Source organism: Ceratotherium simum, chromosome 22 (genome assembly GCF_057802395.1).
Source record: "Ceratotherium simum simum isolate JZ-2026a chromosome 22, ASM5780239v1, whole genome shotgun sequence".
Classification (NCBI taxonomy): domain Eukaryota; kingdom Metazoa; phylum Chordata; class Mammalia; order Perissodactyla; family Rhinocerotidae; genus Ceratotherium; species Ceratotherium simum.
Window position 1 is genome coordinate 24,806,484 of NC_141921.1, and position 19,290 is coordinate 24,825,773.

A 19,290-nucleotide genomic window follows, 5' to 3' on the forward strand; every position below is an offset into this window, starting at 1 on the left:
AATAAATATTTTTTCTATATGGCAGTCACTGAGCTGTTATTAGTATGCACTTGAGAAGCAGGGTGGGAGAAGTTCCCAGTTTGAAAACCGGCTCTTCCATTAACCAGCTGCTTGACCTTGGGCAAGTCCCAAAAGGGCAAATAGATTTCATCTTACCTGCCAACTCCTATGGGTTGGCAGTGACTTCCTGGAGCACTGCTTTAGGGCTCAGGAGGGAAGAGCACCTAGGGCATGCCTGAGGACGCAGAGACAGGAGTGGAAGTACAAATGACCGTGCTGACTCTGCACGAGCTACCCAACCATTCTGAGTCTTTGTGTCTTCACTTGAGGAGGGGAAAAATAGGAGGTGGTGACATCAAAGGCACCGAATCTAATATCTTAGATAGCTGTGACAGTCTGCGATCCTGTGTCCTGTGCTCTCACCCCAGGTCCCTCAGGACAAAGTCCTCTGCTGAAAGCCCTCAGTGGGAATTACTCAGCTCCCCTGATTGTCACCAGCTCAAGCAACTCTGTGTACCTGCGCTGGTCCTCTGACCACGCCTACAATCGGAAGGGCTTTAAGATTCGGTATTCAGGTGAGTGAAACATAAACACTCATGAGAAGGACCACAGCCCCTGAGATCCTTAAGTTTCTCACTCAGATATGCCATGGGCCACATCCCCATCGATGGCGGAGCTCCTCTGCGGGAACTGGGCACCCTCTTCTCTCAGTCTCTCTCACTTAAAGCTGCACAAGTGTCCTTGACATTTTCCTACCTCCTTTGTCTACTTCTTTCCCTGCTTGAACCTCTTCCCTCTCTCCTGCTCATACTGCCAGCCTGTGTCTTTTGGATAAGTTTATTATATATGATCTGATAATGCCCAAATGTGATCCTATCCCTAACCCTGTCAAAATGTTAATAAATTTCCTTAAAACTGAAAGACGCTAAGACGTGGAACTCCAACTGGCAAATGTTAGACAGGCAGCAAATGATGGGCTATATTTTAAGGCCAGGAGCCTCTCTTCCACTCTGGAAACCATGTCTCATAGGCAGATTCAGAGCAAAGGCCAAACCAGCCAAATGGCTGATGGGGACAATAATCTACGAGGAGCACAAAAATACCCCTGGAAATGTAATGAGATGGAGAAAATCAAATTTATCTGAACTCCCATCATGGGGATTACTGTCTGTAGTTGGAAAGAAAACTTGATAAGCTGCTTGATGCCCACTTGAAGGGAAATGGGTCCAAGGAACTGCTGGCTGGGCTCTGCAAGCTTGGACGCAGAGATGAACTTCTTAAGACTGTAGGGAGGTCCACGGTGCATCAGTTCCCCTTCAGCACTCTTTCCACTGCTGCATTTGGTCTGCAGTCCAAACAAATGTTGGACAGATTTTTAAAGAATATTGGGTAGAAGGGATGTCAAGTTATAGCCTGCCTGAGTTACCACTTGTCTCAGACCACCTCTTCTCGTGAGCCACCGTGCAAGACCAGCCCGAACTTAGCGGGGCATTTGAATAGTCTTAAAGAACTCTTGGGTATGGCTTCAGGGAAGAGCAAACCAGATGAAGCTGAGGGGAGTCTGGGAGAAGGAGGATCTTTACCATCTCAGAGCCCATTTCCTCTGCGATGTCAACTCTACATTCCTTTCTCCCATGCACACAAGAGGGAGGGTGGCTTCACGCCTTCCAGGGTCAGTGATCAGTCCTGTCGCTAACTAGCTGAATGATTAATAGACAAGTCACTTAACCTCTTCAGTCCTCAGTTTCCTCAAATCTTAAGGTACCTCTCAGGGAGATTCAGGCTGAGTTCCTGATAGATGCTCACGCAAAGGGAAATACAGCACTGTAGTAGCATTTCACTATGCTGGTTGCTAAACTAGGAACTAGAAGCCTTTAAGGAGTTGCCCTTTCCTTGAGGTTTTTAAAGACTAATCACATGTTTGGTGGTAATGAGTCAGTTGTAATTACAATACATATGCCACGCAGAAAGTGAATTAATTACATGGTGAAACAATTAGTACTTAATTAAAATGCAGTAGACTTGTGTAATTTGCACATGCATCTATCTCTATGACTAAGTGTGTTTTATAACGAGGTTCTTGTTCTTGACTGAGGCAGACACGTAAATCCAATATACACAGGACACAGGTGGCAAAGGAGGAGCAAGGAAGCTCGTCTGGCTTGGAAGGGAGGTATTTCCAACACCAATTTCAACAGCAGAGGGATGTGAGCACTGAGTAAGAGGCCAGAGGACCTCACCATGGGGAGGATGGAGTGAAGGCCTGGCACCCACCTTATCCCAGGTCTGCCTAGGAGACCCGGCCAGGGACTCAGAGCAAATGAAGGGGCAGGATCTACGTGTTCCTTTGGTCATCCTTCTCTCCCAGCCTCACAGAACGTCCCCTGAGGATCCCTGGTAGGAGTTTTTGCTGCGAGTTCTCTGAGGCTGGGATTTTTGTGTTTTCTTCATTGTTGTATTCTCAGCACTTAGAACAGCACCTGGCACATAATAGACACTCGACACCTATTTGTTGAACAAATGAATGAAATACGTTGAAGCCATATGTTGAAGGGGAATTGGGACTGTGGATTCTATGTCCTGGATTGCCAGGCCCCCTCTGCCCCATCCCCCCTACACAACAGAAAGAAGGAGAAGGACCATTTATTGAGCACTGAGTGTCCTGCGCTGGGCTGAGGGCTTTACAAACACACTCCCTCTAAATTGTCCAAAACCCTATGAGGTAGGCCTAACCAATCCCAATATACAGGTGAGGAAAGGAGCTGAAAGAGCTTCAGTGACTCGTCCCAAGTCACAGACCTGGAAAGGTCAGAAACGGGACTTGAGCGCAGGCCTAACTGACTCTAGAGTCCATGCCCCATGGTCACACCCTCTGGAACCAACCCCATCGGGTTCTATTTTCTGCATCTCTGGGAGCTGACGGGATTCGAGAGCCTGAACTTAGCTGCACAAGCAGTGCTGCCTCTGGGCCACAAAGGGGACCCAATGCTTCATGGATTTTCTTTTCTTTACTAAACTGATCGACTGTGTTACAGTGTCAACCACTCAGACCTTCCTAAATAGCAGTGGACCTGGCGGTGGTGAAGACAAGAAAATGGGGGGGGGGGGGACATGGCATGCACGAAAGACCATGTCTGTCTTCCCACTTCTGCCTGGTCCCCTGAGCCTCGTCTTGTTGTTCAGCTCCCTACTGCAGCCTGCCCAGGGCTCCACTCCATGGCTTCCTTATGGGCCAGACCAGCACCCCGCCTGGAGGCTCCATCCACTTTGGCTGCAACACGGGCTACCGCTTGGTGGGACACAGCATGGCCATTTGTACCCGGCACCCCCAGGGTTACTACCTGTGGAGCGAGGCCATTCCTCTCTGTCAAGGTGAGAAGCAGGTGGGAAGGGGGTGACAGGTGGCATGGATCCTACTCACATCTTGGGCTTGTCCCAGGACCAGTCACTTCCAAGTGTGGGTTACTTCATTGATAATTAATTCACTCTTTCAGCAAACATATATTGAAGATCCATAATATCCCAAGCCCTGGGGATGTACACATGGATAAAACAGTCTCAGTGTTTTCAGAGCAATGAGGGAGCTGGATATGTAGGCATATAAATGCAAAATGACAGAGGAAGGAAGTGCTGTATCAGGAGTATCAACAGTGTTGTGAGAGCCCAGAGGTAAGAAGGGACCTACCTCCTCCTGGACAGCTAGAAAGAGCTCCCAGAAGAGGGCATGCTTGGGCTGGGGCTTGTAGAGCAAGCAGAGTTTGAGACCAGGCATTGGCAAGGAAAACATTCTAGACAACAGCAGGAGCGTTTGCAAAAGCACAGACTCCAGAAATCACAAGATATGCAAAGCAATTAGGGCTGGCTGAAGCGCAGGGCAGGTCGGAGGAGGCAAGGGACAGAGGGGACCGGATGGAAGAGTGACCATCACCATACTCACTTATCAGTGATCAAGCCATAATATGTACCGGGCAGTTTGCATGCCTTGCCTTTGATAATGTATGGGATTTTTTTCCCTTAAAGTAACATACATGCAGACTATAGATCTGAAAAAGAAAAAAAAACTATAGATAATGCCAAAGAAAAAAGTGAAAATGGCCTATAATCCCATCAAATGAGACCACCAGTTAACATTTCAGTGCATTTCCTTTGGTCTTTTATATATTGTTTACAAAAATGTACATCAATGTGCAAAGCTCTTCATATTTTGTTAACGTCTATCATATAATTACATACACTTCCCCATCATTATTTTCAATGGTTCCATAGCATTATGGAAAAACTGTCATGCATTCAAGTATCATCCTATTGTTGGCCATTTGGATTTCTATATTTTTTGCTCTCGTAAACAGTGCTGCTATTAAAATCCTTATAAGTCCATCTTTATCAACATCTGCATTTATTTCCTTAAAATGAATTCCCAGAAATGAGATTACTGAGTCCTACGTATACAAAATCTACAGCGTTTGATACTTCTTGCCCTCCAGAGAGTTTGTCTTCACTTATACTTCCACCAGCAGCATGTGAATGTTGCCTTTTCTCCCACATTCTCAACATTATGTACTGCATTAAAGAAAGAAAAGAAAAACTTTACCAATGATATGGACAAAAACAGGAAATCACATTCGTGTGTGATGCCCTTGTTCTTTGTTTCCCAGTGTGGTGACGTACTTTTTCATGACATCTGTCATCTCTGACCCTCACAACCTTCTCGCCTGTGCCCGAGCTTTCTCAAAGAACAGAGACAATGTGTCATTGATATTCTATTTGATGCCCTAAGCAAAGGTCCAGAGAACTGCCTGTCCACAAATGGCAAATGTCATTTGGCTTTGGTCTCCATGTCTCTAACTGTAGCAACACAGACAAAGTCTTGTTTCCAGATCTCCAATTGGGACCTACCATGCCTCTCATCTCTGTTATCTTTTGTCACTTCCCAGAATTAGGCCCCTCTCGGCTCTGTCCACTCATCCTCATACTGCTCTGAGCTTCCTCTCCCCATCCCCACCCCAGGCATCCCTCTGATGCCCTCCACCTCAGCCATTCCTTCTGTGCTCTCTGGAATCCTGGTTCCATGGCCAACAAGCATACACCCTTGGTCACTGCCCAGAAGGATCTCTTCACTTCCTCCCTCCATGGCAACTGTGGCTCTCCTCTGAGAACATGGCTGCTGTGGCCCTTTCAAGTGGAGGGTGTTAACCCCCTATTTCCCACATAACCCAGGACCAGGAAAGGCCTGGCATTCTTCCAGTTCCCCATCGCTGCTTCCAAACCTTGTCTTCTCCGCCGACAAGTATATCACCTTAGAGAGATTCTATACCACCTAATGCTTTCTCTCTCCTTCCTGCAGCCCATTCTCTCCCTCATATTCTCTCCCTCAGAGGTCTCATTCCACCACAAGCCTCAAATACTTTGTGATTCTTGAGATTCTATCCCCTTCTCTCCTACCCACAGGAAGTGTCCCTCCTACCTTTGGGTTTGGGGGACTGTGTTTTGGCATGGCGATCACGAGACAGGCTTTTAGTCTCTCAGGCTGGGAAGTTGTCTTCTGTCCTCTCAGTTATCCACAAGAGAAGGACGAGACCTGCGGCAGTGAGAAGTGGCTACTGCCCACTTGCTTCACCCGCTGTCTCCATATTGACCCCCCATGCAAAATGTCAGAGGGGATCTAAATATTTCTTCCCAAAAGGTTAAAGGAAGCAAGGAAGTTAGTTGATCAGATATGACAATTTAGCTAACCTAGTACCACTGAAGAAGCTTAAAGTCCTGTGGATTAGGCATTAAAAGAACATCATATTCAAATGTTCCCTTATTTCCTCATTCCTTCTGTTTTCCTGACCCTCCTTCTTTTGATCCCATATTCTGTCCTTTTTTTTCTTTCTTTCTTTTTTTTGGCTGAGGAAGATTCACCCTGAGCTAACATCTGTGCCAATCTTCCTCTACTTTATATGTGGGACACCTCCACAGCGTGGGTGATGAATGGAGTAGGTCCGCACCTGGGATCTGAACCCGTGAGCCCAGGCCTCCAAAGTGGAACATGGGGAACTTTAACCACTCGGCCACGGGGCCAGGCCCCCACGTTCTGTCTTTGAATCTTTCCTCCATGTTGGTTTCCCAACCCTCTCCTTCTGGGACAGTCTATCCTTCCCCATATCATAATGGAGGCCGAGCCCTATGCCTGTTCTGGGTTCTGGAAATTCTAGACGCATCAGGCATCATCATTAGTCAGTATCAATGGGACTTTCCTCTGCTCGAGCTTATTGCAACTCTGAATGAGGCAGGTCTAAGCTCTAGACTAGTTTCAGAGATAGGGGGTGGCTGAGGGACAATAGTGAGTACTCTGATTAATCTCTCTCCATCTGTAATAGCTCCTGAACTATCAAAGGGCATGCATGGTTTGTAAGTATTAACTTCTTTCAAAGACCACACAGGCTACTCTAACCTAAGTAATGTATATTCCTCTAATAAACATCGTGTTGACCCTACTCTTTATAAAATAATGACCCTGGCTATGTTGCTGCACACCTTTCTCTCTTGAGCTGTCACCTTGAGATTCCTTTTCTTCATACTTCTGAGTTAAGTCTGTTATTTCCTGTATCCCATATCATGCCCTTTCTTGGTTTCTACCCTCTTTTTGATGGAGTATAGCCTTAAGTAAATTCCTCAGAAAGGCTTCATGAGAGGTAAATTTTCTGAGTCTTTGAATGTCTGAAAGTATCTCTATTCTCACCCTCACACATGCTTGGTGAGTTGACTAGGTAAAATTCTAGGTTACAAATTATTTCCTTCAGAAGTTTAAAGGTATCGTTGCATTGTCTTCGAACATCCCTGGTTGCTGATGAGCAGTTTGATGCCTGTCTGATTCTCATGCCTTTACAGCGATGACAGATTTTTTTTCTTGCTGGGAACTTGTGGTAACTTCTGTGTGTCTTTGGTCTTCTGAAATTCCGTGATGGTGTATCTAAGAATGGTTCTTTTTATGTCCATGTTGCTCACTTTCAATCTAGACTTGTGTGTCTCTTCAGCTCTGGGAAATTTTCATCTGTGATAATTCCATCCCCTCCACTTTCTCTGTTCTCTCTGGAGCCCTGACCCCACTGGATGTTGGACCTCCTAGATCGATTCTCTCTCTTTTCAGTCCTTTTTAAACATTTTCAGTCTCTTTTTGGTCTGTATTCTGAGACCAAACCTTTCTATTGAACCCTTATCTCCAACCCTTCTGTTGAATGCTTATTTTGAAAATCATATTTTTAACTTAAAAGAGCCCTTCCTTGCTCTTTTTCTGTTGTTCTTTTTTTAAAAGCACTCTTCTCATTTCATGAATGCAATGTGTCTCCTTGACTTTCTCAAGCTACCATTAATCAGAATTTTAAAGATTATGTATCTTCTATTTCCTGAGTTAGCTCTGTTTCCTAAAGGAGACCTTTTTTTTTTCTATTTTTAATCTTATCTGTGTTTATCTCTTTCATGCTGCTGGTTTTCTTCCTATGTAGTGATCCTTAATTGTTCTTTTTTGTGTGTGTGTGTGAGGAAGATCAGCCCTGTGCTAACATCTGCCAATCCTCCTCTTTTTTTGCTGAGGAAGACCGGCCCTGGGCTAACATCTGTGCCCATCTTCCTCCGCTTTATATGTGACGCCGCCACAGCATGACTTGCCAAGTGGTGCGTCGGTGTGCGCCCGGGATCCGAACTGGCGAACCCTGGGCCCCTGCAGTGGGGCGTGCGCACTTAACCTCTTGCGCCACCGGGCCGGCCCCTCATATTTTAAACTAAAGGCTAGGTTTATTTTCCAGGTAGCAGATGTGTGTTACCTTGTCGTTAATATATACAGATGTCTTTGCCCACTAAGTCTCTCCCATGAATAAGAAGTTGAGTTGAGTATGTGGCAGAGATGATCAGACAGAGGGGAAGCCTTTAGGTTCAGAGACCTTAAATTCTAGAATTAGAAGAGGTTTACTTTGGGATGCCAGTTCACACCTTAGCAGCCCTAATTCTCTCAAGTGAATTCTTTTTTCTTAAGTGGGAAAGAAAATCGTCTCTATTTTCTTTGGAAAATAGATGCCTGACTATCTCTACTCTGTTTTTGTAAGACCAGAAGAACTGGTCTTAGCTTATAGCTCCCTCCCATATATTTTGGTCTGCAGCTTCTCGGCTCCATTTAATCCATCGACACACTTCTGTCTGCATTCCCTCTTCCAAAATTTTTTGAAATCTCCTCTGCTGGTGATACTCCTATAGTTTTTTTGTTTTTTGTTATGAGGCTTTTCCCTCTTATTAGTCTTCTCTATAATTTTATTTGCGCCTCAGGGGAGAAGAAAGATAAACATAGGTTCTCAGAACGTCATCTTGAAGCAGACATGCTCCTGACTTTTTTCCCCCTTGCTAGCTCTTTCCTGTGGGCTTCCTGAGGCCCCCAAGAATGGAATGGTGTTTGGCAAAGAGTACACAGTGGGGACCAAGGCCGTGTACAGCTGCAGTGAAGGCTACCACCTCCAGGCGGGCGCCGAGGCCACAACAGAGTGTCTGGAGACAGGCCTATGGAGCAACCACAATGTCCCCCCACAGTGTGTCCGTGAGTCCTTGGGCAGTGGAGGCGGGTGCGAGGAGGGGCTGGGTAAGCGGCTGAAAAGATTCCTGTGAGGAGTGAACTAAAAACCCAGTACATCAGTGCCTCCTTATCCACAGGCTCGCTTTCCACAGTTCAGTTACCTGTGGTCAACTGCAGTCCGAAAATATTAAATGGAAAATTCCACAAATAAACAATTCATAAATTTTAAATTGCATGCCATTCTGAATTGCATGATGAAATCTTGCACCACCCCTCTCTGTCCCACCAGAGACGTGATTCATCCCTTCGTTCAGTGTGTCCACACTGTATACACTACCAGCCTGTTAGTCACCTAGTAGCCATCTGGGTTATCAGGTCAGCTGTTGAGATATCACAGTGCTTGTGTTCAAGTAACCCTTATTTTACTTGATAATGGCCCCAAAGCACAAGAGTAGTGATGCTGGCAATTCAGATGTGCCAAAGAGCAGCAGCACTTCCTTTAAGTGAAAAGGTGAAAGTTCTTGACTTAAAGAGGAAAGAAAGAAAACCGTATGCTGAGGTTGCTAAGATCTATGGTAACTTTTTTATAGTATATTATCATAATTGTTCTATTTTATTATTAGCTATTGTTGTTAGTCTCTTACTGTGCCTAATTTAAATTAAACTTTATCATAGGTATGTATGTATAGGAAAAAACAGTATAAATAGGGTTCGGTACTATCTGCAGTTTCAGGCATCCACTGGGGGTGTTGGAAAGTATCCGCCGTGGATAAGGGGGGACTACTGTAATGAGCAAAAAACATGTACCTGGAAATTGGGGATTCAGGGAGTGAAGATGGATAGGTAGCATCACCTACCACTTGGGCTCCCATTGGAATTGCTTCCAAAGTATTGATAGACCATTGCACCTGGAGGTGTTTTATGGATGTTTCCATAAAACATCACAGAACTTAGGAATGACCTGGGCCACTTACTTTTAAATGTAAAAACGATCAGAAAGTTTGCATGAATGTCCTTTGATCACAAAACTCGAAAATGACAGATGTGTAGTTCAACTATAAAGCCAAAGTCACAAACTGGCAGCCTAATGGGCTATATTCAGTCCGAAGGTATAGAGTTTAAATTAAACTTTATCATAGGTGTGTGTTTCTCTTTTGTTTGGTTTTGGGTTTTTTTTTGCCTATGCTGTGCTTTGTAAAAAATTTTGGAGTGCTGCCCAACATTTTAAAATTGGAAAATTTTACATAAAAGTCCGCATTTCTAGCTTCTCTTAAAGAATGAAGATCTGACTAATAGAACTTACAGTCTCACAGGCAACAATCAGCATTGACTGAGCACCATCTCCCCTTTGTTGGGGGGGAGCAATCTGCCTGCCCCAGTCTGCCACATTCCCCACCCAGCCCACTTCATTCATTTACCAAACCTGCCCAGGGACTGCTGATTCTTGGATTCGTGATTGCTGCTTACGGTCTCCCAGTCCCCAGCTCTAGACTCTGGCCAGAGTCTTCCATGATTAATTAATGAGTCCTCCTCGCTGCTGTTTGTTGCCCCAGCTGTGACCTGTCCTGATGTCAGCAGCATCAGTGTGGAACACGGCCGATGGAGGCTCATCTATGAGACGCAGTACCAGTTCCAGGCACAGCTGATGCTCATCTGTGACCCTGGCTACTACTACACTGGCCAACGGGTCATCCGCTGTCAGGCCAGTGGCAAATGGAGCCTCGGGAACTCTATGCCCACCTGCCAAAGTAAGCCCAGGAGGGGAGGGTGGGCAAGTTTGGCATGGTGTCTCCTACCTGAACTATCTCATACACGGGGAGGGGGAGAAGAGGGAGATTGCCAGGGATTGCAGTGTACCTCTTTTTGAACACTCACCCAGAATCAGGAGCTGGGCAGATGCCTACACCTTTAAGGAAGTACTTCGTAGCATCTTGTTATCTTATTAAAAAGATGCTTTGTCCAGGTGAGCATCTACTAATTCGTGTATTCAACATTCAGGCCTGATATTGTGGAGGTATGAAGATAAAAGGTTGTGGTTCCTGCCCACAAGGAGCTTATAGTCTACTGGAGAGGCAGACAAATAAGGAAGCAATGACATGGGATGGGATAAGACCTGTAATGGGAGTGTGTACAAGAGGAATGGGTATAGCACAAGGGGCAGGCCAGCTCAGTGTGCCTGCCTCTCTTCTCCATTGTGAATTATTCTTTTGCTTCTTTGAGGTAGTTTCAAAGGTGAGGGTCCCTAGGAAGCAACTCTGAGACAGAGGTTTATTAGGGAGTGCTCTTGGGATCACCACCTATGGAAAGGAAGGGAAGGAGAGGATGCAGGACTGGGAAGATGGAGAAGTTGAGCTCTGATGCAGTATCAGTGAAGGCCTCAGTTGACCCCACAGGGAGTTCTGAAGCTGGCCCTTCAGAGTTGTCACAAGTTGGGGCAAGAGGCCTTTATACCTCCACAATGACCAAACATTGGGTGTAGGCTGCCCCAAGAAGAGAGCTTAGGTGGCAGGACTCTTCATCCAAGACAAACTGAAGAGGGCGTGCAGCTGAGGGTTGTTTGCTAACAGCTGGGGAAGTGAGTCCTTCGGTCCTAAAGAGGGGTTTGAGTGGCTCACCACAGCATCCACTACAATAAGGATAAACTCATAATATTTACTTAATTAATAAGGATGTGATGGAGGAAGGAAGTGTTTGTGAAGGGGTAGAAAGAGATAACTTGTCAATGAGCAGTGGGAAGTTTGAGACTGGATAGGAGGAGGAGTATTTTCCCAACACCAATGATCCAACATACCGTTGTCTTTACACATCTGAGTGCAGACTCCACGGTGGAATGTAACCACGTATGTGGCAGAGTAGAAGTCATGAGCATGTAACAGCTTTATTACAATGAAGGTGCTCACATTTCAGTGCAGCTGTGGCCATTAGGCCTCACCTCATCTGTCAGCCAGGGGCTGTCTGCAGCACTCTGTTGAGAGAGAGTGTGAGGCTGCTGCTGGGCTTGGCAGAAAGGATGGAAAATTGATTTGCAGTGTCTGCCCTGGACACCCAGGAGCATACCACGGAATCGCCATCTCTCTAGCGTGGTGGTTCCTAACCAGGGTGCACATCTGAACCACCCAAGGAGTTTTTTAAAAATGCACGTGCCTGGACCATACCTCCAGAGACTGTGAGTCATGGGCCCAGTGTGCAGACTGAACATTTTAAAGGCTCCTCAGGTGCTTCTGCGACACCTCCCACTGAGAATCACTGCTCCAGTGTAACATCGCGACAGTCACTGTCAAGACCCATATTCTGGTCATGAATCCCAAAAGAGTAAGGTTAAACAGATCTTATTTGTGTCATTATTCTTGCAAATCAGAAGCAGCATGTGTCCTTTCTCCTGGGGCTGGCTTCCTGAGCATTTTGTGATCTTTTTAGTCATCTCCTGTGGAGAGCTCCCTATCCCACCCAATGGGCACCGCATTGGCACATTGTCTATCTATGGGGCAACGGCCATCTTCTCCTGCAATTCCGGATACACGCTCGTGGGCTCCAGGGTTCGGGAGTGCATGGCCAATGGACTCTGGAGTGGCTCCGAAGTCCGCTGCCTTGGTAAGTGACCTCCCCAGACCTATTCTGCCCATTTTTCCCTCCTCAGGACAGGTTTGATCTTTCCCAAGCTGGATCCTAATCTTTGAACAGCATCATATTATCTGCTGTCATAAAATGCTTGATTCCAACAGCAGCTATTGGGCATCTACCATGACTAAAACCCTGAACTAGCTTCTCTTGGGACACCCAAAAGAATGAGAAGAACTTCAAGTCTAACGAGACAAACCTTTGAGCGGTTCTCATTCTAAATCAGAATACAACCTCTCCTTATTGGCCTTTGTATGATGGGTGAAGCCCCGGTCTCCACCTTTGGGGCAACTTACAGAGATGCATTACTGTAATACACCTAAAATACCTTTTATATTATATATTACCAAATTTTACATATATGTATTTATATTATATTATATTATATTATATTATATTATATTATATTATATTATATTATATATATATATAGTCATTTGCTTATTGTGTATTTATATATATAATGAGCTATGGCAAAAGCGTAAAAAATAACCTGGTTTATTTACAAAGGACAAAGTTATCATTTCCTCCATGGCTAATCCATTTCTTGCCTAAACTTTAGATTCAAAAGTTCTCTCTTCTCTCACCTCTTTCTTGGACCTCTCAAGTCCAAAGGAGTGTCCCAGCTACATAAACCTAACAGCATAGATTGGATGCTGTGCTCCAGAGTGAACAGTACTGCCCTCCCACTGTCTCAGGCCTCTGTTAGAGACATAGTCTTGAGTCTTTTCCACACAGAGCCAAAGGATGCTAGTGGGAATGCTAGGAATACACTCTACCCAAACCCCATTTAATAAAAATAACTCACCTAGGTTTACACTGTCTGTGTTCCTTGCCATTCAAGAAGACGGAAGGATGAATTTAGCCAAACCACCTGTTTTTACATGGTTATTTTCAACACAACTAGGCTTTAACTGCCTTAACATGGACCATGGTGCCCTCCATGCAGTAGATGCTCAATAAATGCTGGTTCATGAGAAAAAGAGAGGGACGATCCCAGAAGCAGGGAGGTAACAGTGGTAATTTCTCCCCATGTACAGACACAGAAACTAAAGCTCAGAAATGGATGGCCATTTGGGATGCAACCTTGGGATTTGGGACTGCCAAGTCTTCAACACCATTCTATCATGTCTAGGATTCCTGAAGTCACTCCTAGATGGCTACTTTCAGGGGGAGGTGGAAAAACAATGGCTCATTGGGTACTTGACCTTTTTCCCCACCATCCCTGTCTCCGCCTACCGTGACCAAGCCCCGCCTCACTTTCTATAAGCTCCTCTTTGATTTGTGCTCTTTCTCTACCCCCCACCAAAGCCGGACATTGCGGGACTCCTGAGCCCATCGTCAACGGACACATCAATGGGGAAAACTACAACTACCGGGGTAGCGTGGTGTACCAGTGCAACGCTGGCTTCCGCCTGATCGGCATGTCTGTGCGCATCTGCCAGCAGGATCATCACTGGTCGGGCAAGACCCCTTTCTGTGTGCGTAAGTATGTTATCCACTTTCCCTAGTCACGGGCTCAGATGCAACAGGGACTTTCTCCCATGTTGTCTTGATTAGGTCAGCTAGAGGTTTTTGTATATTCTGTTAATGTTTTCCCAAAGATGCAATCATTACATCTATTGTTTTCAGTTTTCTGCATTTAATTATTGTTTCCCTCTTTATTATTTCCTTCCTTGTGATTTCTTTTGGTTAACTTTTTTGTTCATTTTCTAGCTTTTGAGTTGGGAATTTAAGTCATTTATTTTCAATCTTTCATTTTTATTGATTGTTAAGGATATAAGTGTTTAAGGCTATGAAATCTCTTCTGATCATTGCTCTAATTGTATCCCATAGATTATAATAACTAATGTTTTATTATTTATTAGAAGTTCTGTAATTTTGGTATTAATTTCCCCTTTCACCTAGAAGTTTTTTAATAGAAGAGTGTGTTGCTGTTTTTTTTAATTTTCAGGTGGTGGGCCTTTTTAACTTTTATTTTGTCATTCATTTCAACTTTATTGCACTCTGTATAATATTTCTACTTTATAGAATTTATGGATGCTTTCTTTGTCGCCTAAGATTTAATCAATTGTTATGAATGTTCCATGTGCATTTGAGAAGAAAGTGTATTAGATGTAAAGTTTTATATGTAATCATAAGATGTGCCTTATGGATTATGGTGTTTATGTCTTCTGTATGCTTACTTATTTTTTTGTTCACTTTACCTGTTTTATTCTGAGGGGTGTGTTTTAAAGTTTTCTGTTATTAGTTTGCTTCTATCTGTTTTTCCTTGCATTTCCTACAGTTCCTGCTACATAAAGGTAGTTGCTGTGTTATTTGGTACATGCATATTTATAACTATTTTATCTACATTGCAAATTGTGGTTTTAATCTTTAAAACTGTCTGTCACTTTTAATATTTCCTAGCTTGAGTTGTGCTGTACTTGATATTAGACTTACACCCCATCTTTCATCCTTTTTCCATTTGCCTGGTGTACCTCTAATGATCCATTCATTTTAGCCTTTCTGAATCACTTCAATTACCTGTGTCTCTTGTATACATCACAGAGTTAGGCCCTGCCTTGTGAGCCAGTTTGAAAATCTTTCTTTTAATAGGTTAAACTCATTCACATATATTGTTATGACTTTTATATTTGGTCTTAATTCTGTCTTATTTTATTATGTGTAAAATATCATACACGTAATATATCTTTATTTCTTTCTCTGTGTGATGTCTTTTCTTTGCTTTTTTTTTTTTGCTTTGCTTTGCTTTTTTTTTCCATTTCTTTTGGTATTTAGCAAAGTTTGTACACTTTTATGTCCCTCTCCTGTAGTCAGTGCCTGACATACCAGGATCCTTTTTCAATATGTTCACATTTAAGATGGACTTGCTCTTTCTAGCAGTGACTTTAAATCTGTAAGTCCCCTACTCCTCTGTTCTCTTTTCCATGCAATCTTTCTCTCTACAAAGGCTTGCAACAGAAGCATGAGAAATAGTTCTGCCTGGGTTTAGTGTTTATTTTTCTACTTACACATAATTTGAAGTTTATAGCATTCTCTGTCTTCTCGTTATGCTGCAGGCCTAGGCTTTCTAGTTTTATTTGTTCTTCTTGTTAATCAGCATTTTTTCGATTTAGATGACCATCATTATTCACAGCTGCCTGGAAGTAATTTGGACAATTCTTCACTTTTTAAAGTTCCGTAAAGTGAGCCTGTATGTAAAGTGCGGGGTTTTGTTCCTAATTTTTGTAAGGCAGGTTTTTCATTCATTTGGCTTTTCATATATGAGATGGAGCAATAAAATAATAAGACTTACTCAATAAGCACTGCATGAAAATTAGTCTTAATAGCTTAAGTTTTAGGTTTACAGAAAGCAAGACCCATCTATAGTCAGTCAGTCTTCCAGATGTGTCTAGGCAAAACTTATTTGTTTTCATCCAGAAGATGGAAATTCAAATGCCTTCCAGAAATTGGCACAGAATGTGTGTGAAGCGATTTGGGTTATAAATAACAGGGAACGTTGGAGTCTGACATGAAATGGAGACTGTCCGGCTAGCCTAAAGATATTTAATTTTAGACCTGGTCCATACTGAAAGGCAGTGAATTAGTCAGACACTTGGATCCTGAACCCAGATTGCCCGGGTTCAAATCCCAGATCTCCCACTATATATCATATGGCGATATGACTTTAGATGAGTTAGTTTACCTCACTAGGTCTGTTTCCTCATTTATCAAAAGAGGATACCTCCAAGACTGTTGTGAGGATTAAATAAATTAATACGAGTAAAATGGTCAGAACAGTGCCTAGTAGTGACGTTAAGCTGATGCTGCTGCTGTCGTGATGGCAAGGATGTTGGTGTGGTGTTGGTGGTAGTGGTGGTAGTGGTGGTGCCACTACCCTGTCACATCACAGAATCCAGGATCTCTTATACCAAGCCCCATTATTGCCTGGAGCACAGAGATTTGGGGAGTATCTGGAGGAGGAAGGCAAGAGTGAAAGAACAAATATTTATAAGTGATTACTCTGTGGTAAGCACTGTGTTAGCTGTCATCACATATAAATTCAAGGTTTCTCATATCAACCATTCTCTCAACTTTCCAACAATCCTTCTACATTTCCTCAGTTAGCTCTCTTGCCCATTCCCATATAGCGATTTCACAATTTCACCTCTTTTCTGAAGACTCATACTTCACCTCCTCTACCTACATTCTCGGCAAAGAGCTAAAGCAAATAGTTACAATGGCCTGGGATCAGAGAAGCTGGGTTCAAAACTCGGATGAGCCACTTAGAAACTGTGCCCCTTGAACAAGTCTCCTGACTCCTCTGAAACTTTCCTATGAGGATAACGATGGTGCCTGCCTCATAAGATTGTGAGGGTTAATGAAATAGTGCATATAAACCCCAATAATTATTAGCTAATTATGTAATCTCACTTTCTATTTTGCAGAGGTAGGAGAAGCCATCAGACAATAATTCCTTCACTTCCTGCTTCCCCACCCACACATCTGTCGTTGTCTGCATTCACCTTGCCCCTTCCCTCCCACCTAATAGAAGAGTCTCTATCCAGGTCCAAGGCTATACCCTCTACTGAGTCTCTGCGTCTTCTTCCCTCCTGCCTCCTTAATGAGATGTCTATTTTAATTCTCTCTTCTGTACTCCTGACCTTCCCTCTCGTTTAATTTCCCTCAGCCTGTGAGACCATATTCAAACATTCCCTTAGCACCTATAATATGCCAGGCACTGTGTTAGGTGTTGTGGATAAATATGAATTAAAAGTGTCATAGTCTCAGCCCTCAGGAAGTTTGGGTCTGGTAGTCCATGTGCTCAAGCCCCAGTTAGGTGCTCAAGCCTCATCAGGACCCTATTTTCCTTCCTAGTGATGTGTCTCCTTCTCCCCTTTGTAGCCTGTCTTAGTCAGGGTTCTCCAGAGAAACAGGCCTATCTGGGGTATCTGACACTCCTTGAGATTCTGCCCCGGGTTCCTCTGACACTCCCACCTCCAGTCAAGCTATGTTTTCTACTTTGCGCAGTTTCCTTTGTAGGCATTTTGGTCAATCTGCCCTTCAAAAGCTGGTACTTCCAAAGGTTTTACTCCTCAGCGCTCTTCTCTTGCTTTGTACGAGTGGTTTTTAACCTTTGGGGAGGGGGGTCATGACCCTTGTGAATCTGGTGAGAGTGATGGATCCTCTCCAAAGTTGATTGCATATGCCCAATATTTTGCATATAATTTCAGTGGGTTCACAGACCCTATGAAGTTTATGTCCACTCTCCCACCACCTCATTGACTAGGCAAAGTCCTACTCACCCTTGAGACCCAGCTCAGATGGCATGCCACTCCCTCTGGGAAGCCCTCCTTTACCCACTCTCTCCCCAGTGGAAGGCAGATGCCCCTCTGGGCTGGCCTCTATCTCAACACCAGCCTGCTGTATTGTAACAGTCTGCTCCCCTGCCTGCTCTCCTACTAGACTGTGAAGTGAGCTCCCTGAGGTCAGGGACCATACCACCTTCCTTGTATATCATTAGTGCATAGCAGAGTGCCAGCACACAGAAGGCACTCAGTAAATATTTAATGAAGAGCAATACATGAATCTATTTTCAAAGCAACCCTGTTCATACATATTGAAATCCTTACTTTACAGGTATAGAAACTGAGGCCAGAGTGAATTGTCCAAAGTAAGGAAAGGGCAAAGCTGACTTGTAAGCCCTGGTCTGCTGGCCTCCATAGCCCGTTCTCGTCCCACTGTCTTGAACCCCTGGAGTCCACTAACAGCGTGTCTCCCACTCTGCCTGGCTCTCTCCCCTAGAGTCAGGGATGCTACTATTGAGATTGATAAAAGAGAACTGACCCAGAAACGTACCACAGTTGGCCAGCAAAAACTGGGTCCTGCCTGCTCTTGCTCTCCTACCCCATCCACACTCATGGGTCCAAGTGTTGGGACAGGAGAGCATCCCTCATCGTTTCTCATCTTCTCACAACTGAAATCCAGAACTAAGGGAAAAGACCGTCAAAAGCATCAAGTGGGAGTTCAATGCAAAGAGACTAGGGTTTCAGGCAGGTCCTAAATAGAACTAGGCTCTAGGGAGCAAAGCAGAAGCCCAGGCATCCATTCGTTCATCTCACTCACTCATTTGTTCATTCACTCAGCAAATGTTTATCAAGCTCTTCCTATATGTCAGGCACTGCTTCAGACTCCAAGGAGACAGCAAGAAACAAAACAAGGTCCCTGCCCTTGTGGAGCTTACATTCAGGTGAAGGGAGATAAGCAATGAACAAATGAAGACGTGCATGTACAGTGTGTCCATTGCTGTGGAGAAAAGAAGAGCAGGGCGAGGGGGCTGAGTGGTGCTGGGGAGGTAGTTTGTCGGGTCATAAGGGACACTTCACTGATATGGTGACTTTTAAGGGGAGACCTGAGGATATAAGGACAGGAGCCAAGGGATGTTCCGGCAGAGAGGAAAGCGAGTGCAAAGGCCCTTGGGCAGGAACGTGCTTGGTTTGTTTGAGAAACCTCGAGACCCGTGCTCTGAGTAGAGTGAGCTCTACTACTGGGAGGAGGAGGGGAAAAGCTAGGACAAAGGGTAAGCCTGAGGGCTCTGGGACCAGGCCTGCGAACACCATGTCCTCTTCCCTGCCCGTGGTTGAACAAATTACAAAACAGAGTCCTAGGTGGATGCCAAAATATCACCTTTATTACTAGTAAGTGCTAAGTTGGAAACCATAGCTTAGTATGAGAGCCAAATGGGACCTGCTACATAAACCCCAGAATGGGGTGGGTTCACATACAATCAGAGGCAACCCTGCACTGGGGCAGGCATCCCTCCGTTGTTGGGGAGAGCCTGCTTTTGGAAGAGCGGTGGAGAACGTTGCTGCCTGCAGGTAGCTAGGTCCCAAGAGGAAGCAGGCAGAGCTGAGCCAACCGTGACTGCTCATTCTTCCCAAATTGCACAGTGGAGCACTCCATGTTACTTGGGGTAGAGTAAGTAAAAGAGCACAGAGAGAGGCCAGGAATTACACAGATTGAACTCCCTTCACATGGAAAAAGTGGGGGAATGGGCTGTGCTCTCCTAACAACTCAGGTTCCCCATGGTTTGCCTGCCATTGGTCTGGCAGGGTGACCGGTCCCTCAGCTCAGGCTCGGTTAGTATT

General features: G+C 44.6%; 1 protein-coding gene across 2 annotated transcripts in view; it reads left to right on the forward strand.

The window, feature by feature from the left end:
- The window catches only part of CSMD2 (CUB and Sushi multiple domains 2), a 604,641-nt gene that overhangs the window by 534,639 nt on the left and 50,712 nt on the right, over positions 1-19,290 (forward strand). For both annotated transcript variants that reach the window (XM_087446344.1, XM_087446345.1), the window contains exons 48-53: positions 429-575; positions 3,184-3,372; positions 8,381-8,566; positions 10,096-10,290; positions 11,960-12,133; positions 13,472-13,645. In XM_087446344.1, the coding sequence (XP_087302470.1) occupies positions 429-575; positions 3,184-3,372; positions 8,381-8,566; positions 10,096-10,290; positions 11,960-12,133; positions 13,472-13,645 (1,065 nt within the window). The remainder of the gene's footprint in view (positions 1-428; positions 576-3,183; positions 3,373-8,380; positions 8,567-10,095; positions 10,291-11,959; positions 12,134-13,471; positions 13,646-19,290) is intronic.